The 20,475-nt window shown below is 35.5% G+C and overlaps 1 protein-coding gene across 3 annotated transcripts; it reads right to left on the bottom strand.

Moving 5' to 3' along the window:
• Positions 1–1,475: 1,475 nt before the first annotated feature.
• Positions 1,476–19,587, bottom strand: LOC110819587 (ENTH/VHS family protein). 3 transcript variants are annotated; one of them, XM_088207278.1, is made up of 12 exons: positions 19,430–19,587; positions 19,181–19,228; positions 19,029–19,080; positions 8,477–8,556; positions 8,268–8,346; positions 8,043–8,126; positions 7,784–7,929; positions 7,459–7,704; positions 6,188–6,348; positions 5,276–5,472; positions 2,061–2,448; positions 1,476–1,946 (listed from the first exon to the last, which is right to left on the bottom strand). In XM_088207278.1, exons 2-12 carry the CDS (start codon positions 19,219–19,221, stop codon positions 1,723–1,725), a joined length of 1,698 nt encoding a protein of 565 aa, XP_088063404.1. In that variant the 5' UTR covers positions 19,222–19,228; positions 19,430–19,587; the 3' UTR covers positions 1,476–1,722. The 3 variants fall into 3 exon arrangements, with proteins under 3 accessions (XP_088063404.1, XP_088063402.1, XP_088063403.1); XM_088207276.1 differs by lacking the exons at positions 19,029–19,080; positions 19,181–19,228; positions 19,430–19,587 and adding an exon at positions 9,999–10,131; XM_088207277.1 differs by lacking the exons at positions 19,029–19,080; positions 19,181–19,228; positions 19,430–19,587 and adding an exon at positions 9,999–10,125 and having other exon boundaries at positions 7,468–7,704.
• Positions 19,588–20,475: the final 888 nt, after the last annotated feature.

The raw sequence follows: 20,475 nt of genomic DNA, 5'->3' as shown, positions 1-20,475 counted from the left end.
CCCCGGCTCTTCATATTTGATCTTCATTTGGCCCATCTGTTTCTTCTTCAACTCGCAAGTTTCTTATACACTCTTTTCCCACTCTTTATCAGTGTTTTTTTTGTCGAATTTGACACACCATGAGGTTTGCTATGAAGGGCCTGAACACCAGCATTTGCTCTAATCTGTTCAAAAAAGAGGACTTGTACCACAGCCTGAAGCGGGAACTGTTCATTGTATATTGTCCAAAAAAAAAAAAGCTTTTGTTTTTCTCATGGTTGTTAGTGTTCATTCTATTCTATAGATTTCATCAAAAGAGAGTCTACTCTTGGACTAGATAGATTAGTGTTGCTAACAGAGTGCAAAAGAGGAGACAATGGGAAATTTTTTTGGTTTGGAGTACAGTGGAGGGTGGTACCTGCAAAGAAGAAGAAGAAGACCATGAAGCTGTGAGGAAAAAGAGGCCGATGTGGGGAGATGAAGGGGTTAGAAAAATGTTGATGTATACGCTGATGTAGGTGTTGACGTGAACATCATGTCAACAAATTTAAAATTGATTTATACGGGACTTCACAAGTTACTTTAACACATAAACACGTCCAAGCAGAGTCAGTGAAAATTAACAAAGACGAAAAATTTTGTTTCATTTTTTTAAGTACAAGAACTTTGAGTAAAAATCAAGGCTAAATGTCAAAGAAGTCTCCCTTAATTCCTCCAAGGGCCAAAGAACTCTCTCTCTCTCTCTCTATATATATATACACACACACACACACACACACACATATAAGCCAGAGTCTTGCCTGAATAAAGTCTACTCTTTAAGACAACACCTTTGGTGTCCAGATAACATCTCTGGCTGTCAAGTGATTTATGCAGACTCACAACATAATGCTTGGCCCTATAGCCAGACACTCATATTCACCATGACAAGCCAATGCACCATATTATGCTGCCCCATGCACGGTGAGGATTATCTCTATCATGGTTGGCCACTACAATACATAACATACATATGAATATATTTATAAGAATTTATATAAATTATTATGTATATGTAATTATATTTAAAAATATAAGCTGTATAGTTATATACATAACAGGTACACAACAAATTATGTAGATCATGTGTGTGTACGTACATATCACAGTATATATATATAAAAAATAGTTATACTATAATATATAACAGTTGTTTATATGTTTAGTATTATAATTAAAATAGATTATTTTAATTCTGATATGATTTAGTATTATAATTATTTTAAAATTTTAATTATTACATTAATTCTATAATTCTATTAAAATTACATCACCTAAATTAGCGTAAGCCAAACATTCCTTTGACAGATAAAAACTTCATTATGGTAATATCCACTGTAAATTCATTAGCTATAATTGTCTCTTCTCACCATTTTACTTGGAGAAGAAAAAAATTGACAGCAATACCATCCCATCCATAGGCATCGAATCTAACTTACTGAATCACTCACTTAATAGATCATACAAGAAGAAATTTATCTTTTTTTTTTTTTAACTTGTGGGGGGATAAGATATTTTTATCCCACGGAAGGAAACAAATAACGAAGAACAATATTCAGTTATAATCAGCATATGATTTAATGTAATTATGAACAACCGCACAGCAACATGAATATGATCAACTCTTGAAATATTAAGCCAAATTGGCAGAAGAATATATTCAATGAAATACCAGACGCTGACATGACAAAGTGAAGAGGGATATCACTTCTGAAAGCTACCAAACTGGTGCTTTTGGCCATTGAGGTTTGAGAAGAAATCATCTCCGCTGAATGTCTCCTGCGTAGGAAATCCAGTTTTGCCGAGACCTGAACCTGTACCCATTGCTCTTCCCATGTAAAAGGAGGTGGGAGCTCCTCTCTCTCTTTCATCTGACCCATCACTTAATCCACCCACGACACCAACATCTGCCAATGAAACTTTCTTGGCTGCAATTTCAATCAAACAGCAAACAAGGAGAATTTTCAGAGTCTTAAGATCAGATAACATTCAAAGGGTGTCACAACAGAAAAGAACATTGGTAATAAAGAAAATCTACTTACGAGCAGTTATGTTGAGGTCAATCAGTCCACGGGTCAGAGAATCTGCCCAAATTCCAGATTTCAACTGGAAAGTTTCCTTCTTTGGAGGCGGCTTAGAATCTGCCGAAGAGTTTCCAGTCAAGTTGTCAACCGTACTGCTTTTCATTGGACATTGTGCAGGTTCCGTGGATATGGGATCAGAATGGGAAGTGAATACCCCAAACATATCAGATCCATCAAAACTATTTAGTGGAATTGCAGCAAACGGATCAACAACATTAGCGCTTGTTGGGTCAGACTTTGGAGGCCTGACTTCAGGTTGCATCACTGGATCTGGGGTAGCAAAAGGGTCAATTGTTGGAGTTGCAGGAACAACTGTAGGTTGGGAAGCAAATAGATCAACCTCTTCCTGCATAAGTGGTCATATGCAGCTTTGTAAGTTATCTCAAGAAGCAAGAAGGAAGTTCAGATTTATCAGTGAACATAACTTAAGTTCTGAACACGAAAGAATACAACATGGTAGTACCAGTCAAAAGTCTATAGGATTTTGAACTGGAAATCAAACTATTTATCCAGGATGGCTTATCCTAGGTTTTCCTGTCAAGTCATTATCCAACAGATAGTTTTTTAATATCTTATTTTCAGAAGGCTATCTATAATTGTTTCCTATATAGAAAAGAAATGTTGTAGATAGGGAAAGAGGAGATACAACCTAAAAAGAATAAATTGTCCTCCAAAAACACAAAAACATAAAAGAACAAATGTAAGATAAGAAACAAAGAGGAAGAAAAAAAAAGTCTGACAAAAGAGTAACCAATCGTCAAGGATTGCTAAGCCTATAATAGACAATTCTTATGAAGTCAACTCATCATATACGCAGATAATATACATATACATATGACAGTAATAAAAAATTTTAATGCACTATACGAAGCCACCTCCTGATGTCCATATTCATTAATCCTCAAGGATTGCTAAGAACATAAAAGCTCCCTACCACCCCACCAAAGTACACTTTACAAAACTAACCATTGCTTTCCAAAGGAGGACGACTGACTCTTATAAGAAGCATATTATCCAATCTTCTTGTTTACTACATGTCACTGTAACAATACCAACAAGTGTTGTCAAGAAACTAGAAGCTATTCAATGCAGATTTCTTTTGGGGCAATTCAGATGAGAAAAGGAGATATCATTTGAGATTGGATTTGAGATTTGTCCTGGAGATGTACAAGATGCTTCAAGAAAAATGGATGTGGCGGTTCATGAAGGAGAGAGGTGTTCTTTGGAGGAGGGTCATAGGGGCAAAATTTGGCATGATGGATAGAGAATGGTACTCTTCACCGCAGCAGAGTTTATCCACCAAAGTTCAAGATGGATTGGTGTTGTTTCTCTACGTGTAAGACACCAGAATATCGAACCATGAACGAAGAAAGGTATGGGAGAAAAGCTTATTGGTAGTGATTGTAAGGCTCCAATTCTTGACTGGAGAGGACACCAAAGGCATCCACCCTTCCATCTCTTAGAGATAGAGAGGGAGGACAGAACTTTTGGTTTTTTCATATTGTCAAAGGGTTGAACAATGATTTTTTTTGTGTTGTAAAAAAATCTGAACAATGAAAATAGACGGCGAGTGCCTGATCGAATTGATCGGGTCATGCAGGAACAAGGTTTAAGTCTACCGGTCTGTTAGGATGCCTCAGCTACATACATCACTGCACTTCCACTTGACACCTATCATAATGATAAACGGCTAGAGTATCAGCTAGACCACATGGAAAGGGGATGTAGAAAAAACTGTATATAGGAAAAGACATGTTTCAGGAGCGAGTACACTGGAGAATTGGAGATGGGAATAAAATTGTTTCTGGTTGAATTGTTGGCTTGAGGGTGGACCACTGAAAGACAGGTTTTGGAAGACTTACGCCACAACTCGATATAAAGACATTTATGTTAAAGAGGCATTTGGAAATGGTGAAGGAACTAGGGAATGGCATGTGGAGGTTATGCAGAACCTCAACAATTGGGAAATAAACGAATATGAGGTTCTGTTGAGTATATTGGAGTCGGTTTTGCTGAATGAGGATTATGACCAACCGGTTTGGACACTGAGCATTTCAGGGAAATTCACTGTTGGATCCTTCTACAGATACTTGGCTAAGAAAGAGTCCATTGAGATCAATTTTCCATACAAACAAATACGGAAAGCGAAGGCACCTCCCAGGGTAGCTTTCTTCACTTGGGAAGTAGGATGTGAGTGTATTTTGACCATTGCAAAGATAAAAATGAGAGGAAAGATTATGTTTAACTGGTGCTGCTTATAACAGAAGGCGGAGGAGACCTGTAACCATATTTTACTTTAGTGTCCCATTGTGCATGGCTTATAGTCTATGCCTTATGAGATTCTTGGTTTTAATTGGGTTATGACAGGCACCGTAGGGAATGAATTATGAGCATGGAAGAGATTGGCAAATCAGAAAAAACATTTGGAGGAGCTTATTTCCCTTGCAATCTTTTGGGTTGTGTGGAAAGAAAGAAATAGGAGAGTTTTTAAAGAAAAAGTTATTGATAAAATTCGAGAGAGATGATTCCAAATCCTTGGTATTTTGGTTATGAGTTAACCGTTGTATTCTACGGAGAATTTAGGCGAATTAATTGATGTCCTTACTGACCTATAAATTTTTGTACATGGATTTGCACTCCCTTAGTGTCTATACTTAGTGATACGTTTTATACTTGTTTTTTCAAAACCAAAAAATAATTATGAGAATGTACAAAACATTCTAAATATTTTAATAGTAATAAAATTTATTTGATTAAATTTGTTTTATTTCTAGAATTTTTTTAAAAATAATTTAATTTATGATATTACTATTATCATAACTATTACTAAAAACCTTCAAATTTTGTTTTCTCAGAAATTCCAAGATTTCTAAACTTTTTCTTTCTATTTAAAATTTTTCACTTTTAGATTTGTCCTGAACATAGCACAATTTTTAATCAAGTTCTGTCTATGAACGAACAGTTTAGAAAAAAAAAAAAAAAACATTATAAGACAGCCAGATCTTGAAATCAACTAAAACAAATTCTACAAGTAAATGGATGGAGCTAACACCAAAATCAAATTGGGTATACACTAACAATTTTTTCTTTAAACATAAAACCAACATCTTGAGTGCCAACAGCTAAGATCTCTAGATTATAAAATTTAAATTAGGCATGACATGGCATCTGACCTGTTTCTGAGGACTTGATCCTGTTTCCACCTGATGTGATGCTGATACAAAAGTTGCATCAGCAAAAAGATCAACATCTACTGAATTGTTATTTACAACAGATGTTTCTGTGGGTCCAGATATTGGTGCATCCAAGAGATCCCCAATTAAACTTTGACCAAACAGATCCACTTGGTTAGAGCTTCCAGTTGCTGATTCTGATAAATTGGATAATGCTTAGTGTCAAGGAAATATATTTACTGTGCATACATATATATAGATACACAAAGATATACACGGCCATCAGAAATATTACAGAACAAGAGCCACTCAATAAGCAATATCAATCATAGAAATTATGGAAACAAATCTTCCTCAAATGCCAGCATAAACAAGAAGCCTATCAAGCACCTATTTGTCCCAGGTAGCAAAATGCATAGGAATGAAGAAGCATCTTTCCTTTTTTTTTTCCTTTTCTATTTTTCTGTCAGTAATGGAGGAAGAGAGACAAACTTAGGTTTATCTCAAGTTGAGGAGATTCATTTAGTGCAAGGCTAAACCTGCAGGGGTAATGAAGAAGCATGTTTGGACCACAAGTCCAATGCACGAAAGTTACGATGCAATGAGCTTGCGGCGACACTCTTACTATGGCTTGATCATTCTTCAACGAGTAAGGGAAGAAATAAACTTCCATGTGGTTCTCACTATGCATATCCTTAAAAACATATTTGCAAATTGGACAAGAGCAATCCCATTCAAAACCTCATTTAATTATTTAAATGTGCTATAGGTAAACTAATTCCAAGCACAACCTTTACAATATAAACCAGAAACACCACCATCCATCGAGGGAAAACATTTCCTAATAGAACCACCACAATGCAGGTGATTAATTTAAATAAATTACTTGTAAAAATTATTATGGAAACTTACTATTGCTAGACGTTCCTCGGGGATCAAAATCATCAAAATCGTCATCATTAGCAGTCAAAGTTGCCTTTGAACTTTCTGAAGAACCAGGATTAGATTTGTCAGCTAAACCTGGTTTTGCCAATGGCTTTGCTGTACGGGATGACATAAGATATTGATCCTGGCTGCAGAAAAATATAGAATAAAATAGAGGAAAAATTATAACCTTCGCACTGTATATATAAATTTGTGCGTGAAAAGAGTCTAGCAGGTCAACGTGTCCATATGTAAGAGAGATAGAGAGGCAATAGTTTGTCTGTTGGAAAGGCAGTTGTAAGATCAGAAAAAGAAAGAAGTAAAAAAAAAAAACAATGGCTCCTAAAATACTTATCAGCAATAATAGTTATTTCCGCTACAAACATGAGGGAATGGAATCTTTTCTCGCTTCTTCCCTCCTTTCAACATATGCTAAAGCTTTTCTTTTGATTTTAAACACAACAAACAGGGAGCTAGAATCTTTTCTCCCCATGAAATTCACCTATGACCAGAGATTAGAGGTCTTCACAGATGACCACAATCGGAATCTTTCAAATTGAATGCTTTTCTTGCTCTAGGTTGGCCAATGATGACCACTGAAAACATAATTAGAATCTCTCAAACAAGCACCAATTCATGGATCACAACCTCAAACACCCTCTGAATCACTTATTTTGTATTGGATCACCAAAAGAAAAAAGAATTACTAATAGATTGATTGTGAGCAAAAGTCTTAGAAATATATCTCTATCCATGCCCATAATATAAGTTTTTATAAAAGTTCCAATAATTGATAGATATAATAGTTAAATATTTTACCATAATTGATTTTTTTCTGTAATAAATGGTTAAAGCCTTCACAACATTAGCATTTATCTTCTTTAAAACGTGTTTTCATATTATATTGTAGTTTCTTTGACAACACTTGTCCTAATATCACAAAAACAATGCTCAAAAGAAAAAGAAATATCTACTTGAACTGAAAAAGAAAATCCTTCTTTTCTTTCTTTGTCTTTTGGGGATTGGAATAATTCTGGTAGAAATTTATTTTCCTCTAGCTTTTATTTTTTAACAAATTCATTATACTTTTTACAATTAGTTTCTTCTCAAAAAATAATCAGTTTATTGGAAAGAAGTAATTGTCCAAGCCAAAAGCCAAAAGAGAAAAATAACTATCCCAAGTGGAACTTTATGTTGTTCTCAAGAAAAGAAAAGTATATCATATTTAGCATCTTGATAAATCATAATTAGCAGAGAACCTGCCATACCGTGCAGGATTCCTCTTTGAAGCATTTGCTCGGTCATCACTTTTAAACCCCTTGCTTGATTTTCCATAGCTATCCTTGTCAATCTTTTCTTCTCTGTCGTGGTCTTTTTCTCTATAACTATCTTTGAACCTGTCACCACTTATGACTCCATACCGCTCACCACCTTGAAAACTCCCACCACTATATGAGGCTGAACCTGACTTGTATGTTACTCCAGTAGATGACAGACCAACGTACCTAAAATTAGTAGCAGAAACACACTTTGTAACAGCAACAAAATTAACCAGAATATCAGTTTTCTGAAGCAAAAACTAACTTGTCACGATTTGCAGTTGCTTTGTTCCTAACTTCTTGAATTTTTTCTTTATCGTTCAAAAGGGTCACAATGGTTTCTGCCTTCTTCCGGACATTTATGCCCATATCTTTTCCGCTTGGCTCAACGTATTCAAAGCTTGTGAGAGACTTCAAGAGCATAATGCAAACACACAAATAGTATGTTAGAGAAATTCACCCTCATTCTAAGAGCTGCAAAGAATTGGACAAGAAAAATTTGCAGAATGCAGGAAAGTACTTACTGAGATCTGGAAAGTATGTTCTATTATGTCATCAACTGCACGTTCAGAGCCATGTGATACCAAATATTCTATAACAGCTAATGCCTGATGAAATTAAATGTCAGATACTGAAGTCCCAGTAGAGCCTATAAGCAATGATGTCTCAGGCAATAAACATATGAAAGTTTGCAATTTTGCCATATAATGTCCAGGATGGATGAATAATCCAAAACTTGAAAATGTTACCTTGTAAACATAACGCCAGTCCTTCCCAGTTTCACCCAATCTTGTCCACAGAACACTCATAACCATCTGGCATTCAGTGCTAGAAAAATATAGCGACCAATCACATCACATGCAAAAAGGCAACACATCTTTTTTCCAGAATACTTAACCCTAGAGAATAATTAGCCAGACAAAATAGAAAGCAGGGAAATCCATGGGCTAGAAGTTACAATTTTTTGGTGGCCTGTGCTATCTCTGCCAGTGCAGAGCCATGAGGACCCCAAGGTTCATTATCTGTTGCGTCCAATACCTGAATTTTCAATGGAAAGAAGGTTAATATCACAAGTTTCAGACATAATAGTAATAATCAGCTTACAATTTAGTCATTAGAAAAATAAAAGTCAGACAATCAGGAGAAGTTTGCTAAATTAGAGGACCTAAAACTTTCTACACTCAGAAACTTGGTTATGCATATTATTGTTTTTTTAGAGAGAATGGTCATGCATATTATTCATTTCAAAATAGATACAGATGATGGCATAAGAAAATATGAGTACAACTAAGCGTGCCAGCGCTAAAGAGCAATTAACAGAATTCAAACAGAGATAAAGACTGACTATTTTGACCCAGCAACTTGTGTTATCATTTACCAAAGGGCACACAGGAAGTAGCTCTGATAAACAGGAAGGCCATCCAACATGAACCGCATTTGCTCACATTTTGCCATGTACTTCACACATTAATATCTAAAATTCATAATAGCCGAAAGTTCAAAGCAAGAGACTCAAGTCCAAGTGCTTTCTTTGATACTGCATGAGGTTCTGGATGAAAATATTTCCCTCAATCAAAGCACCTTGTAGGTGGTCGAAAAATTCTTGATGCTTCTCTTATCATTAATGAAGTGGTGGATGATGTTAAGAAATACAAAGAGAAAGGCTAATTTTAAAACTGGATTTTGAGAAAGCTTATGATTGAGTAAATTAAACTTTTTGGAGATAGATTGAGATGTGGGATTTATAGGCGCTTATCCTTGGTGTCTTTTGCAACTATTGTTCATTGTAATCCACAATCTTCATTTAGGAGCTCCAGACATTGTTAGGCAAGGTGATCCCCTTTCTCCTTTCTCTTTATTATGGTGCTTGATGTACTTAGTCATATGCTAACAGGTTATCAGAAAGAGGTTGATTAAAGGTCTTGTTATAATGGAGGATAGAGTTGAGGTTACACATCTTCAGTTTGAGGATGATAATAATTTGTTTCTGTCAGCTTTTGAGAAAAATCACCGAATAGATTAATTCATAATTTCTAGGGTTTAGTTTCTAATTTTTTTGGGATATTAATTTGGGTATTTTTTAATGAGGAGAGGATTGAAATCTCCATATCTTATCTATTCAAAGTTTATCCTTTAAATCAAGGGACTTTTCTTCTTTTTCAATCTGAGATTCACTGACAGGATCTTTGCCATATTTCTCTATAAATACTAGCCTCCTCAATCAATAAAAGCAGTAGAAGAAATTCAGAAAACTTCTTCCAAAGTTTCATGGTACTGGAGCAGTATCTTTTCTCCCTTTTGATCTGCTTTCCGAATGGTCAAAACAGCCATGACTGGTGCCAGAAGAACCTCAGTTTCTCCTGAGATGGCCACAACGAGTTCAAGTCCATGAATAGCTATGACGAATAAGCAGCGTTGACATTTTTTCCCTAAATCCTTCCTTCCATTTAACCTCTCACAAATTAAGCAGGAAGAACTACCTGGAGGGATCCCAATATGTGAAATTGGCAATTGACAGCAGAAAAATGGGGCATTGAACGTGCAAAGTGCAGCAACCAGTACATGGAGATCCGACCTAAGCACATGGATGTCAGAAAACTCATTAGTCACAGACTGGCTTATCAACTCGATGAAGCAATCAGGTGAACCCTATCTCTTTCTACCTCCTACAAAAGATGTGCAGGAAGTCATATGAGAAACCTATTATAATTTAGAAAACGCATCTCAGATCTTGAGTGAAAAACAAAACTTTGGCAATCTAAACAAGGAGAGAAAGAAGTTACAGTTTACTACAAGAAATAGTTTCTTTATGGCAAGAATTGGATCAATGCTATAATGATGAATGGGAATGAACTACTGACTGTGAAAATAAAGAAAAAGGAGAGAATGATCAGGTATATTTGTTTTTGGCATGTCTCAACCGTGATTTGGATGAAGTAAGGGCTCAGATTCTCAGGAAAAAACTCTTAACATCTCTTCCTGTGGTTTTTCCTGAGATTAGAAGAAAAGAAACCAGGAGAAAAATCATGTCGAATAAGCACGAAACTAAGGCTGTGACAGAATGAAGAATTCAGCCCTTGTTCAAGAAGCATTGAATCCGGAGGGGAGAGAAGGAAGCAACCCTAGTGTGAACACTGCAAGATGCCATAGCACACAATGGAGAATGCTGGAAATCCATAGAAAACCACCAAATTGGAAGAAGAAAACAGAGAATGAAAACCCTGCATTCCATGCCAACCATGAAGAAATCAGGGGCAGCAACTCAATTCAGAAATGTCACCTTTCACAAAGGAACAGCTGGAGCAACTCGACAAACTTTTCCAATCTCCACAACTCACAGTAAATCCCTCTTGTTCTTTGGCTCAAAAAGGTCACTTCGTCATTGCTCTCCTTAGTGTCAATCCTAGTCAAAACAACTCCTGGATCATAGACTCCAGAGCCACTAATCATATGACAAGTTGCTCTAATCTTTTTTTAATCCATAACCCATGTGAAGGAAACAAGAAAATCAAGGTTGCTAATGGTTCTCTCTCGATAATAGCTGGGACTGGATCCATTGTTATATCCTCTTTCTTAATTCTTTTTTGAAATAATCTCCTTTCTTAGTTCTGCAAAAATCGTCTAAATTTTCTTGTAATCTCGTCAACCAGCAAGTTAACTAATGATCTCAAGTGCCAAGCTCATTTCTCAGCATGAGTTTCAGGAACTAGTCTCGGGAAGGACGATTGGCAATGTTAGGGAAAGAGGATTCTATTTCTTTGAATAGGGAACTCAGTCAAGTGAAGGAATTAAAAGTACATGTTCTCAATCTATTTCTGGTTCTGGTGACAATAATGTTATGCTATGGCATTTTAGTTTTGAACGTCCAAGTTTTCATTATTTAAAACACTTGCTTCCCGGTTTATTTAAGAATAAAAGTTTGTTTTCATTTCAGCGTGAGATCTTTGAACTAGCCAAACACCATCATTCATTTTTTCCTCCAAAGCCATACCAACAATCAAAACCATCTAAACTAATTCATAGTGATGTTTGGGGACTATCTAGAGTTTCAACAACTTCAAAAAAAATGGTTTCTCACTTTTATTGATGATCACACAGAAATAGAAGAAAAATCCGAGGAGAGGTTTTCATAAATTTTTACACCATGGTGGAAAGAGAATTTCAGAAAAAATAAAAACTTTCTAAGCAACTGAAAAGAATACTTTTGATAAGGTTTTTGGGAAATTCTTTCTGGAAAAAAAGATGGTGCATCAAAGGTCCTATAATAATACACCCCAACAAAATAGGGTAGTCGAACAGAAAAATAAACACCATATAGAAGATACTAGGGCACCATCTTTTACAAGTAAGGTTCCCATATATCTTTGAGGTGAAGCAATTTTCACAGTTACATATCTTCTAAGTCGAATGCCAAACAAAATTCCAAACTTCAAGACACCTCTAAGTGTTTTTCAAAAGGCTTTTCCCATGTCTAAGTTGCCCTCTAATCTGTCACTAAAAGCATTTGGTTACATTACCTTTGTTCACATTCTTGATCACAATCGTGGCAAGTTCGACACAAGAGCAAGGAAGTGTGTTTGTAGGTTATGCTCCATCTTAGGAGGGATACAAATGTCATGACCCTACTTCAAAGAAAACGTTTGTTATCATGGACGTAACCTTTTTCAAGTCCAAATCTTTTTTTGAAACTCTTTTCAGGGGGAGACACCTATTGAAGATTCAGATTTACAACCCACACCAACTTTGGAAGATGAACTCAGTTTTTTTCATAAACATAAAGCCTAGTGTTTTAACTAATAAAAAGACCCAAGTTCAAATTCTATAGACAATCTAGAAACAGTAATGAAATGACAACAGGTATCAAAGAACTTCTTGTTTACTTGTGAAGGAAACAAAATCAAGAAAATGAGATCACTGCTTCTTGGCAATGCCGAGAATCTAAACTAAAGACTGATCACAGCCTCATCAAATCCCCAGGTAATTCCCAAACCAAGTCTATCAAGATCAATTTTACCCAATTCAGAATCCATCCAGTGATAATCTAGTTTTCTTGATCTTGATATTCCTATTGCTAATATAAAAGGTGTTAGAACTTGTACCAAATATCCTATGTTCAAATTTTGTTCCTACAAATATCTTTTGCCTTCATTTTCGGTTTTTACCTCACAACTGTCAAGTATGGAAATTCCAAAAGATGTACAAACATGGGAGGTAATGGATCTGTTAAGAGAGAGAAAATGATTATGTGCAAATGGGTGTTCACAACAAACCATAATTTAGATGGATCACTTGAACAGTACAAGGCACGCTCGTTGGCCAAGGGTTTTACTTAAACATATGGTATTGACTACCTTGAAACCTTTGCATCAGTGGCAAAAATGATCACAGTAAGAGTACTCTTGTCAATTGCAATCAACCTCGACTGGCCTCTATCACAGTTGGATGTAAAGGGCGCATTCTTAGTGGAAACTTAGAGGAAAAAGTTTACATGGATCCACCACCAGGTTTTGATGAGAATTTTGGATCAAAAGTCCACAAATTGAAAAATTCTCTCTCTTGTTCGAAACAATCTCTAAGAGTCTGGTCGAGGAGTTCACCCAATTTGTAAAGGGTCAGGTAGAAGCATATAACCGATGAGAAGATAGCTATTCTCGTCGTATACATGGATGAAATCTTCATAATTTATCTAGTCAAAGTTTATCCCTTAAATCAAGGGATGTTGTCCTTTTTGAATCTGAGATTCAGTGGAAAGACTGTTGCCATATTTCTCTAGAAATACTAGACTCTTCTATCAATAAAAGTAGTAGAAGAAATTCAAAGAACTTTTCCTAAACGTTCAGTTTCTTTGTTACAAGGAGAGGTTGGTTAAGAACGCCTTTACTCCTGTTCAGATTTTTGAGATAATGTCAGGGCTCGAGTTTACCTCAACAAAAGTGGTCGGATGAGAATCAACTTGGAGGATCATGTGGTTAGGGAGTTCGCTGAGGCTATCTAGTGTTCTAGGTTATCCTAGCAGATTACCTATTTAGGTGTTCGATTGAGGGATAACCCTAGATCCGTGTCATTCTGAGATGAGGTTGTTACTAGAAATCTAAATGACTTGATTGTTGGAAAGGAGTTTTGTTTTTTGGGTGGTAGAGTTACTTCAATCCGGAATTGTCTCTCTAGCATTCCTCTCTGCTATCTTTCATTGTTTAGGATTCCTTTAAGTGTTGCTGAGAGTTTGGAGAGGGTTATGAGGAAGTTTCTCTAGGCAGGGACTAGAGATGTATTGAGAGATCATTTAGTGAGATGAGAAGTGTATTATTTATTTTGAAAAAAAAAATGATGGCTTGGGAATTGGAAATTTGGTCTCGAAGAATTTCTCTTTGGTGGCTAAATGACTTTGGCGTTTTTCCAAGAACCTTTTCTCGATGATTTATTTAAAAAAAAAGCCCAATGACATGTGGTGATTAAGAGTATTCATAATTTACACGGTAATAGCTGAAACTCCAGAGCCAGAAATTCATTACTCATAAAAGCTCTTGGAAGGTCATTCCTCGTCTTTAAGATTTTCTATCGCTTTTATCTGCCTCAGAATGGGAATAGATCACCCATTTTGTTTTAAGAGGATCTTTGAATTGATGATAGTCCTTTAGTAACCAATTCCCTTGTCCTTACAGTATCTCCTCTTGTCATAGTGTCACTGTTCCTAACTTTATTAACCACCTAGAGGGGCATACATCTTGGAACTTGCATTTTTTCATAAATCTTAATGATCGAGAGACCATTAATATGTTAGCCTTGTTATGCTTATTGAAAATTTTCCATTATTCTCACCAGCCTTATAGCAGAAGTTGGACCTCAGGCTCTTTGCAAAACCTACATTCTTAAATCTTTTTATGACCATATCACAAATAACCCTAGTTGCTATACCACTTCATTTACCAGTGCTTCCCGAGAAGTAAATGTTGATTCTAAGATTAAGGATTTTACTTAGACTAACGTGCTTTTTTTTTAAAGTAAAAGTATAAATGTATTGTAATAAGCACCAACTGGTGCAGATTATGTACAATTATTTACAGCTTAATCCTCCACACAGATAGTGTTCCTAAACATTTGGAACATAATCGGAGGATGACCCGAAAGCAAAAATTCTAGGGTCCTAAGCCATCTATTTTTCAGTACATCAAAACCCTTTGCATCCTCAATTCCTTCAAAAGCTCTAGAATTCCTACCTTTCCATACAACCTACAAAATAATGAGAGGAATAATGTCTGCAAAATCACAGCAGCTTTTCAAACTCTCCCAAGCCCCAATCTCCTCCCTTACTGATCCTGACATGACCCAACTAATCCCTAAACATCTGTACACCCCACACCAGAGTGGATACGTAGCAGGACTGTGAGGCAGAAGGTGGCAGCAAGACTCTTCAGCCTGTTGGCATAGGTAGCAAGCATTAACCAAAGTGAGATCCCTTCTCTTTAATTTATCAATTGTTAATATACACCCCCTGCTAGCTTTCCAGAAAAAGGAAACCCGAGGAGGCACCTTTGCCTTCCAGATCTGTTTGAACGGGAAAATATTCCTCTCACCATCAGTCAATTGTGTTTGCTCATCATGCTGCATCAATTTTGTATACCAGGATTGCACCGTGAACACCCCTTTTTTGTGATATTCCACCAAGAGTTATCCGCATTGTTCCCCAAATTGATACCAGCTAAGATCATCATCAAATTTTCATACTCCATTAACTCCCAATCATTTAAATTGCGACTCACTACCACCTCCCAAGATCCTTTTCCATTTAGAGTTCTCTCAAAACAATCCGAAACACAGGCACCCTTATGAGTGGAGATACCATAGACATCGGGAAATCTATCTTTGAGTGGGGCCCCTTCCAGCCAATGATCATTTCATAAATTGGTCCACCACCCATTACCAATCTTCCAAAGAATTTGGTTCATAAAACTTGCTTTTCCCATTTCAATTTTTTTCCATAAACATTTACTATGAGTCCTCTGCCTTCCAAGAGTCAGCCACCCGAACGAATCCAGCCCATATTTCGAGGCAATCACTCTCCTCCACATAGCGTTATCTTCATTCATGAATCTCCATAACCATTAACCCTGCAAAGCTTGATTCATCTCACTCAAAGACCGAATCCCAAGTCCACCCTTCTGTAAATGTTTCTTCAATTCATTCCAAGCAACCAAATGAAATTTTCTAGCATTCATAGCATCACTCCAAAGAAATTTTGATTGAATAGCTTCCAATTTTTTTGCAACACTAGCCGAAATCGCGAACAAAGATAGGTAATAAACCGACAAGTTACTTAATGTACTTTTTACTAAAGTCAAACGGCCTCCTTTAGCAAGCAACCCCCGTTTCGAACCAGCAAGTCTCCTCTCAACACGGCTGATTACCGGTTCCCAGACCCTATGATCTTTGTACTTGGCACCCAAAGGTAACCCAAGGTACTTAATAGGAAAATTTGATGATTTACAACCCATAACCTCAGCCAAGTTCACATGATGCTCCATATCAACCATCCCTATAAATTCAGATTTTGCCAAGTTTATCTTCAGACCGGAAACCACTTGAAAGTCCATTAAAATACATCTAATCCTCATCACCGCGGTCCTCTCCAGTTTACAGAAAAGAAGGACATCATCAGCAAAAAACAAGTGTGTGATCTCCTCCTTACAGCTTCCATCCCCAACGTGTAGACCCGAAAAAAAACTCCAATTCTCTAGCTTTTAGAAACATTTTGTTCAACGCCTCCATTACTACAATAAACAAAAGTGGTGATAATGGGCCCCCTCATCTCAGTCCTTTTTAAGGCCTAAAAAATTCTTAAGGTATTCCATTTATGATTACTGCATAAGACACCAAAGTAATACAAGTATTAATCCATTTTCTCCATCTATCACCAAAACCCAATCTTTTCAGCATGATCAACAAAGACCCAATTCACGTTATCATACGCCTTCTCCATATCCAGTTTACAAAGTACACCTCTCCTCTTCTTGTTAAGCATTTTATTAACCATCTCATTTGCTATAAGTGCAGCATCTAAGATCTGATGGCCTCCCACACAGGCATGTTGTGAGCCACCAACTAGTCTGTCCAAGACACTTGCCAATCTTTAGGCTAGAACTTTTGCAATTAATTTGTACAAACTGCCCACCAGACTAATGGGTCTGAAATCCTTAATTGAAGAGACCCCACTCACCTTAGGAATCAATACGATGAAAGTAGAATTGATAGCCTTTACAAATTTACCGGAGCTATGAAATTCGTCAAACATTTTTATCACATCATCCTTTAACACATACCAGAAAAATAACAGAAAACCCATCGGAAAACCATCAGGGCCAAGGGCTTTCTCTTTATTACACGCCTTCAAACCATGCAAAACCTCATCTTCAGTGAAATTCCTTTCCAATTCCAAGCTACTATCCCTGTCAAGACAATTGAAGGATAAACCATCCAAACGAGGTCTCATCTTCATCTGTTCCGAGTATAAATCATCGAAGTGAAGTTTGGCCCTCTTAGACTAATGTCCTTAACGAACTTAACACCAATGAGTTGCTCCAAGTTTGGAGGCCTAATCATGATCTCTCGCCAAATATTTGTATTATGTGTTTTAGGAAGAGGTAGACTCATAATCATTTGTTATTTAACTGTAATGTGGCTTGGACTTCATGGAGTTAGTTGATTGATACTTTTGGATTGATCTAGATTGCTCTCCCTTCTTTAGATTGATTCATGAACTCAGATCTGCATGTGGCAAGGCTGAGTGAGGATGCTAAAATCCTCCTTATTTGTGGGTTTGTAAGTGTTTTGGTTGCAATAAGATCGCAGGATTTTTCAAGATTTGTTTCTTTCAATTCCAGTTCTTTAGGAAAGGATTACCTTTTTGGCTTCCCTATGGGCGAAAGCACATGTTTACTTTACAAATGTTCGCATTACCTTGGTACATAGAAATTGGGGGCCAACTTTGTATTTTTTGAGACAAAAAGTATAAATTATTCATTAAATACAAAAATCAAGCGGATGCCAACCCATGTACATAAATAATCACATATCAATCAAACAATTGAAAAGGCCACCTACTTCCCCCATGGAATATGAAAATTATCCTTAAACTGCGAAGCCAAAAATTTGTAGTCATCCCGATTTTTTTTTAGAATAAAAGAGTAAATGTATCAAGTAAATGGCACCAAGGGGGTGCCCCCCATGTAAAAAAGTAATTACAACCTTATCAATATCCTCTTCCACCCCTTCAAACGCCCTTCTAGTCATTTCTTTTCACACTGCCCAAAAAATAGTATGAGAAATAAGTCTTAATTGTTTTTTCCTATCCTTGATGCCCTTCCACGCCCAAATCTCCTCTCTAACAATATCCGTCATTGCCCAACTAATACGCAATAACCCATAGGTCATGCACCAAAGATTATGCACAACGGGACATCGTAGTAAAATGTGATCACAAGTTTCTTCTCCCATCGTAGAAAGATAGCACCTGTTCACTAATATTTTTCCCCTTCTATCAGTTTGTCAGTGATCAAAATGCACCCAAGTCTTGCTTTGCAAGAAAAGAAAGCAATTCTTTTTTTTCAGGAGGGAGGGGGGACATGAACCCTTCAAATCAAGGGGCAATTTTGTATTAGTTTGTTTTTGTTTTGGCTTCTGCTCGTTTGAGGCTTTAGGAGGATATTTTACGCTCTTCTGTAATTTCTCCTCTATTCTTCAACAAATTTTCTTCTTTTCTCAAAATTTGAAATCTAAACTTTCAGATTTCTCCTCAAAATGAACTTATATTGCTGCAAATTTGAAACTTTATTATAAAAATACAATATACAACTACATAAGATGGGGAAATTTGTTCTAAAAGTTCAACAGGAGACAGTAAGAAACTAATTTCTCGTCAAACTAAACTTATATTCCTGCAAATTGGAAACTTTTTTATAGGAAAGTTTAACTTTGTAAAAAAATTGAAAGTTTGTTGTAACAGTTCAACATGTAGATATTAAGAAACTATTTCTCATCAAATTAAACTTAAATTAGTGACCTTGTAACTTTTTATAGGAATGCTTAAATTTTGTTAGAAATTTGAAACCTAACACACAGGTGAACATGGCAATAGATAACTAGATAAGATAGCGAAATTTGTTGCAAGAGTTCAACGGGCTGATACTAAGAAACTGCACCAAGTTTCATACTAATGCTATATTCTAGCATAAATCTGTCCTTCGCATTGGAGACAGTAACTTATGAATTCAAAAGGCACTATATTACATGCAAATAAAAATACTAACTGACAAAACAAATAAGGGAACAGACTCCCCACATGCAAGCCCCAATTGAGACACCTATGAAAGAATTACCGAACCCAGGCCAAAGATACAATATGCAAATTGTTCATATGCATTAAACGTCCTAATAAGTTTATAAGAGAACAAGGAAATCTTTAAAAAATATATATATGTATATATATATATATATATAAAAATGAATGGTTTTACCTTCTGCTCGATCTCGGGAACCTTCAAAACCTTCAGATTCACCTCCCTCTTTCTAGAATCGGAAATTATAAAACATTAGAAATGAGAAAGAACGAAGTCGATTAGGATTAAAAACACGAAAAAAAGGGGGAAAAAAATTTGTGAAGGCTTACATTTCGCGGACCGTCTGATCAAAGACCTTCATAAAATCCATAATGGATCTGCGAAATTAAACATTGTAAGATAATAGAAATAGTAAATCACATCGGGTAATCAGTTGTAGATCTGCAGTAATCAATGGTAGAACTGTAAGAATCGTAGATAATACTACGTGCAGCTTAAATTACTAGCCTCCATCAATCTATATACAAACATAAATGTGTCAATATAACAAAAGGGAAAGGTAAAGATAAAAAAAGCACCTCTGAGTAGAGAGGTTGAGATTTGAGAGGCGGGGAACTGCAGATCTTGAGGATTCGTCAAGAGAAAGGATTATTCAGACGGAGGTCTTGTCTGGGTTCCAGATATCACCTTCTGTTTTTTCTGATACTTTCTTTTGAATTCATCATTTTTTATTTCTCGGAATATATTAATTTATTTTTAATACATTTTTTTACTATTATTTAAATATTTTATTTTACTTTTTGTTTTTAATTCAATTTGGTGCCTGATTTAAAGTGAATTTTCGTAATTTGGGATAACACATCAAAAAGATTTGAATTATTAAAAAATAAAATAAAATCGACATCTATACTATTTATAAGTTCAAATTCAATTTTTATTTTAAAATTTTATTTAAATAAATTTTTATTTTTAAATTTTTTTTAATATTGTATTATAAAATATATCAATACAAATATTAAATTTTAAAAATATTATTAACGTGATTAATTTTGTCATTACTAATATATTATTTTTTAACGTTATATTTTTACATATTGTTGAAATAAGTAATGATATTTAAAACTAGTTTAAAAAGTATTGAAATAATGTTAATGTTAAATATTTTTTTAAAATGATTCATTCTTAATAGTCATGAGATGATCATCTTAAGATAATCTTTTTCTCAGTAAATGCTCTTATTACACTCGTAGTATCTGAAATATAATAACCAACCATGTAACATTTACATTAAGAATTTAAGTATTGTATACGTCATTAGTCCGATCTTTTATAGGATCTAACCGTAATAACAAACTTGCAAAATGAATATGTTTATCATAAAGAAATTCGTTGTTCTTAATCCTGTTTCACATTAGTTATTATTTGAACAAATCAAAGTTATGTTTTGGTATGAGTGGGAATAGTATTTTCCTTATGTATGTCCATAAAATTTTAAAAAATCTAAACATCTCATAAATAGATAGAGAATTAAGAATTTTTCAAATGAATCATTGACGAAAAGGGGTTGAGTTTCAAATATTAAACCTAATTATTGCAGTAATAAATATAAGCACAATTAAAATAA

Source organism: Carica papaya, chromosome 7 (assembly GCF_054855325.1).
Source record: "Carica papaya isolate Zhongbai chromosome 7, ASM5485532v1, whole genome shotgun sequence".
In the NCBI taxonomy this organism is placed as follows: Eukaryota; Viridiplantae; Streptophyta; class Magnoliopsida; order Brassicales; family Caricaceae; genus Carica; species Carica papaya.
Note: the sequence above shows the minus strand (reverse complement) of the source record. Positions and strands in the feature narration are given on the sequence as shown.

Coding starts and splice junctions, on each gene's coding strand:
- LOC110819587 (XM_088207276.1), bottom strand. CDS start 10,121: ATGAGTTTTCTGACATCCATGTGCTTAGGTCGGATCTCCATGTACTGG. Junction 2,449..5,275: donor GATCAAGTCCTCAGAAACAG/GTCAGATGCCAT, acceptor CCACTTATGCAG/GAAGAGGTTGATCTATTTGC. Junction 1,947..2,060: donor TGACCTCAACATAACTGCTC/GTAAGTAGATTT, acceptor TTGAAATTGCAG/CCAAGAAAGTTTCATTGGCA.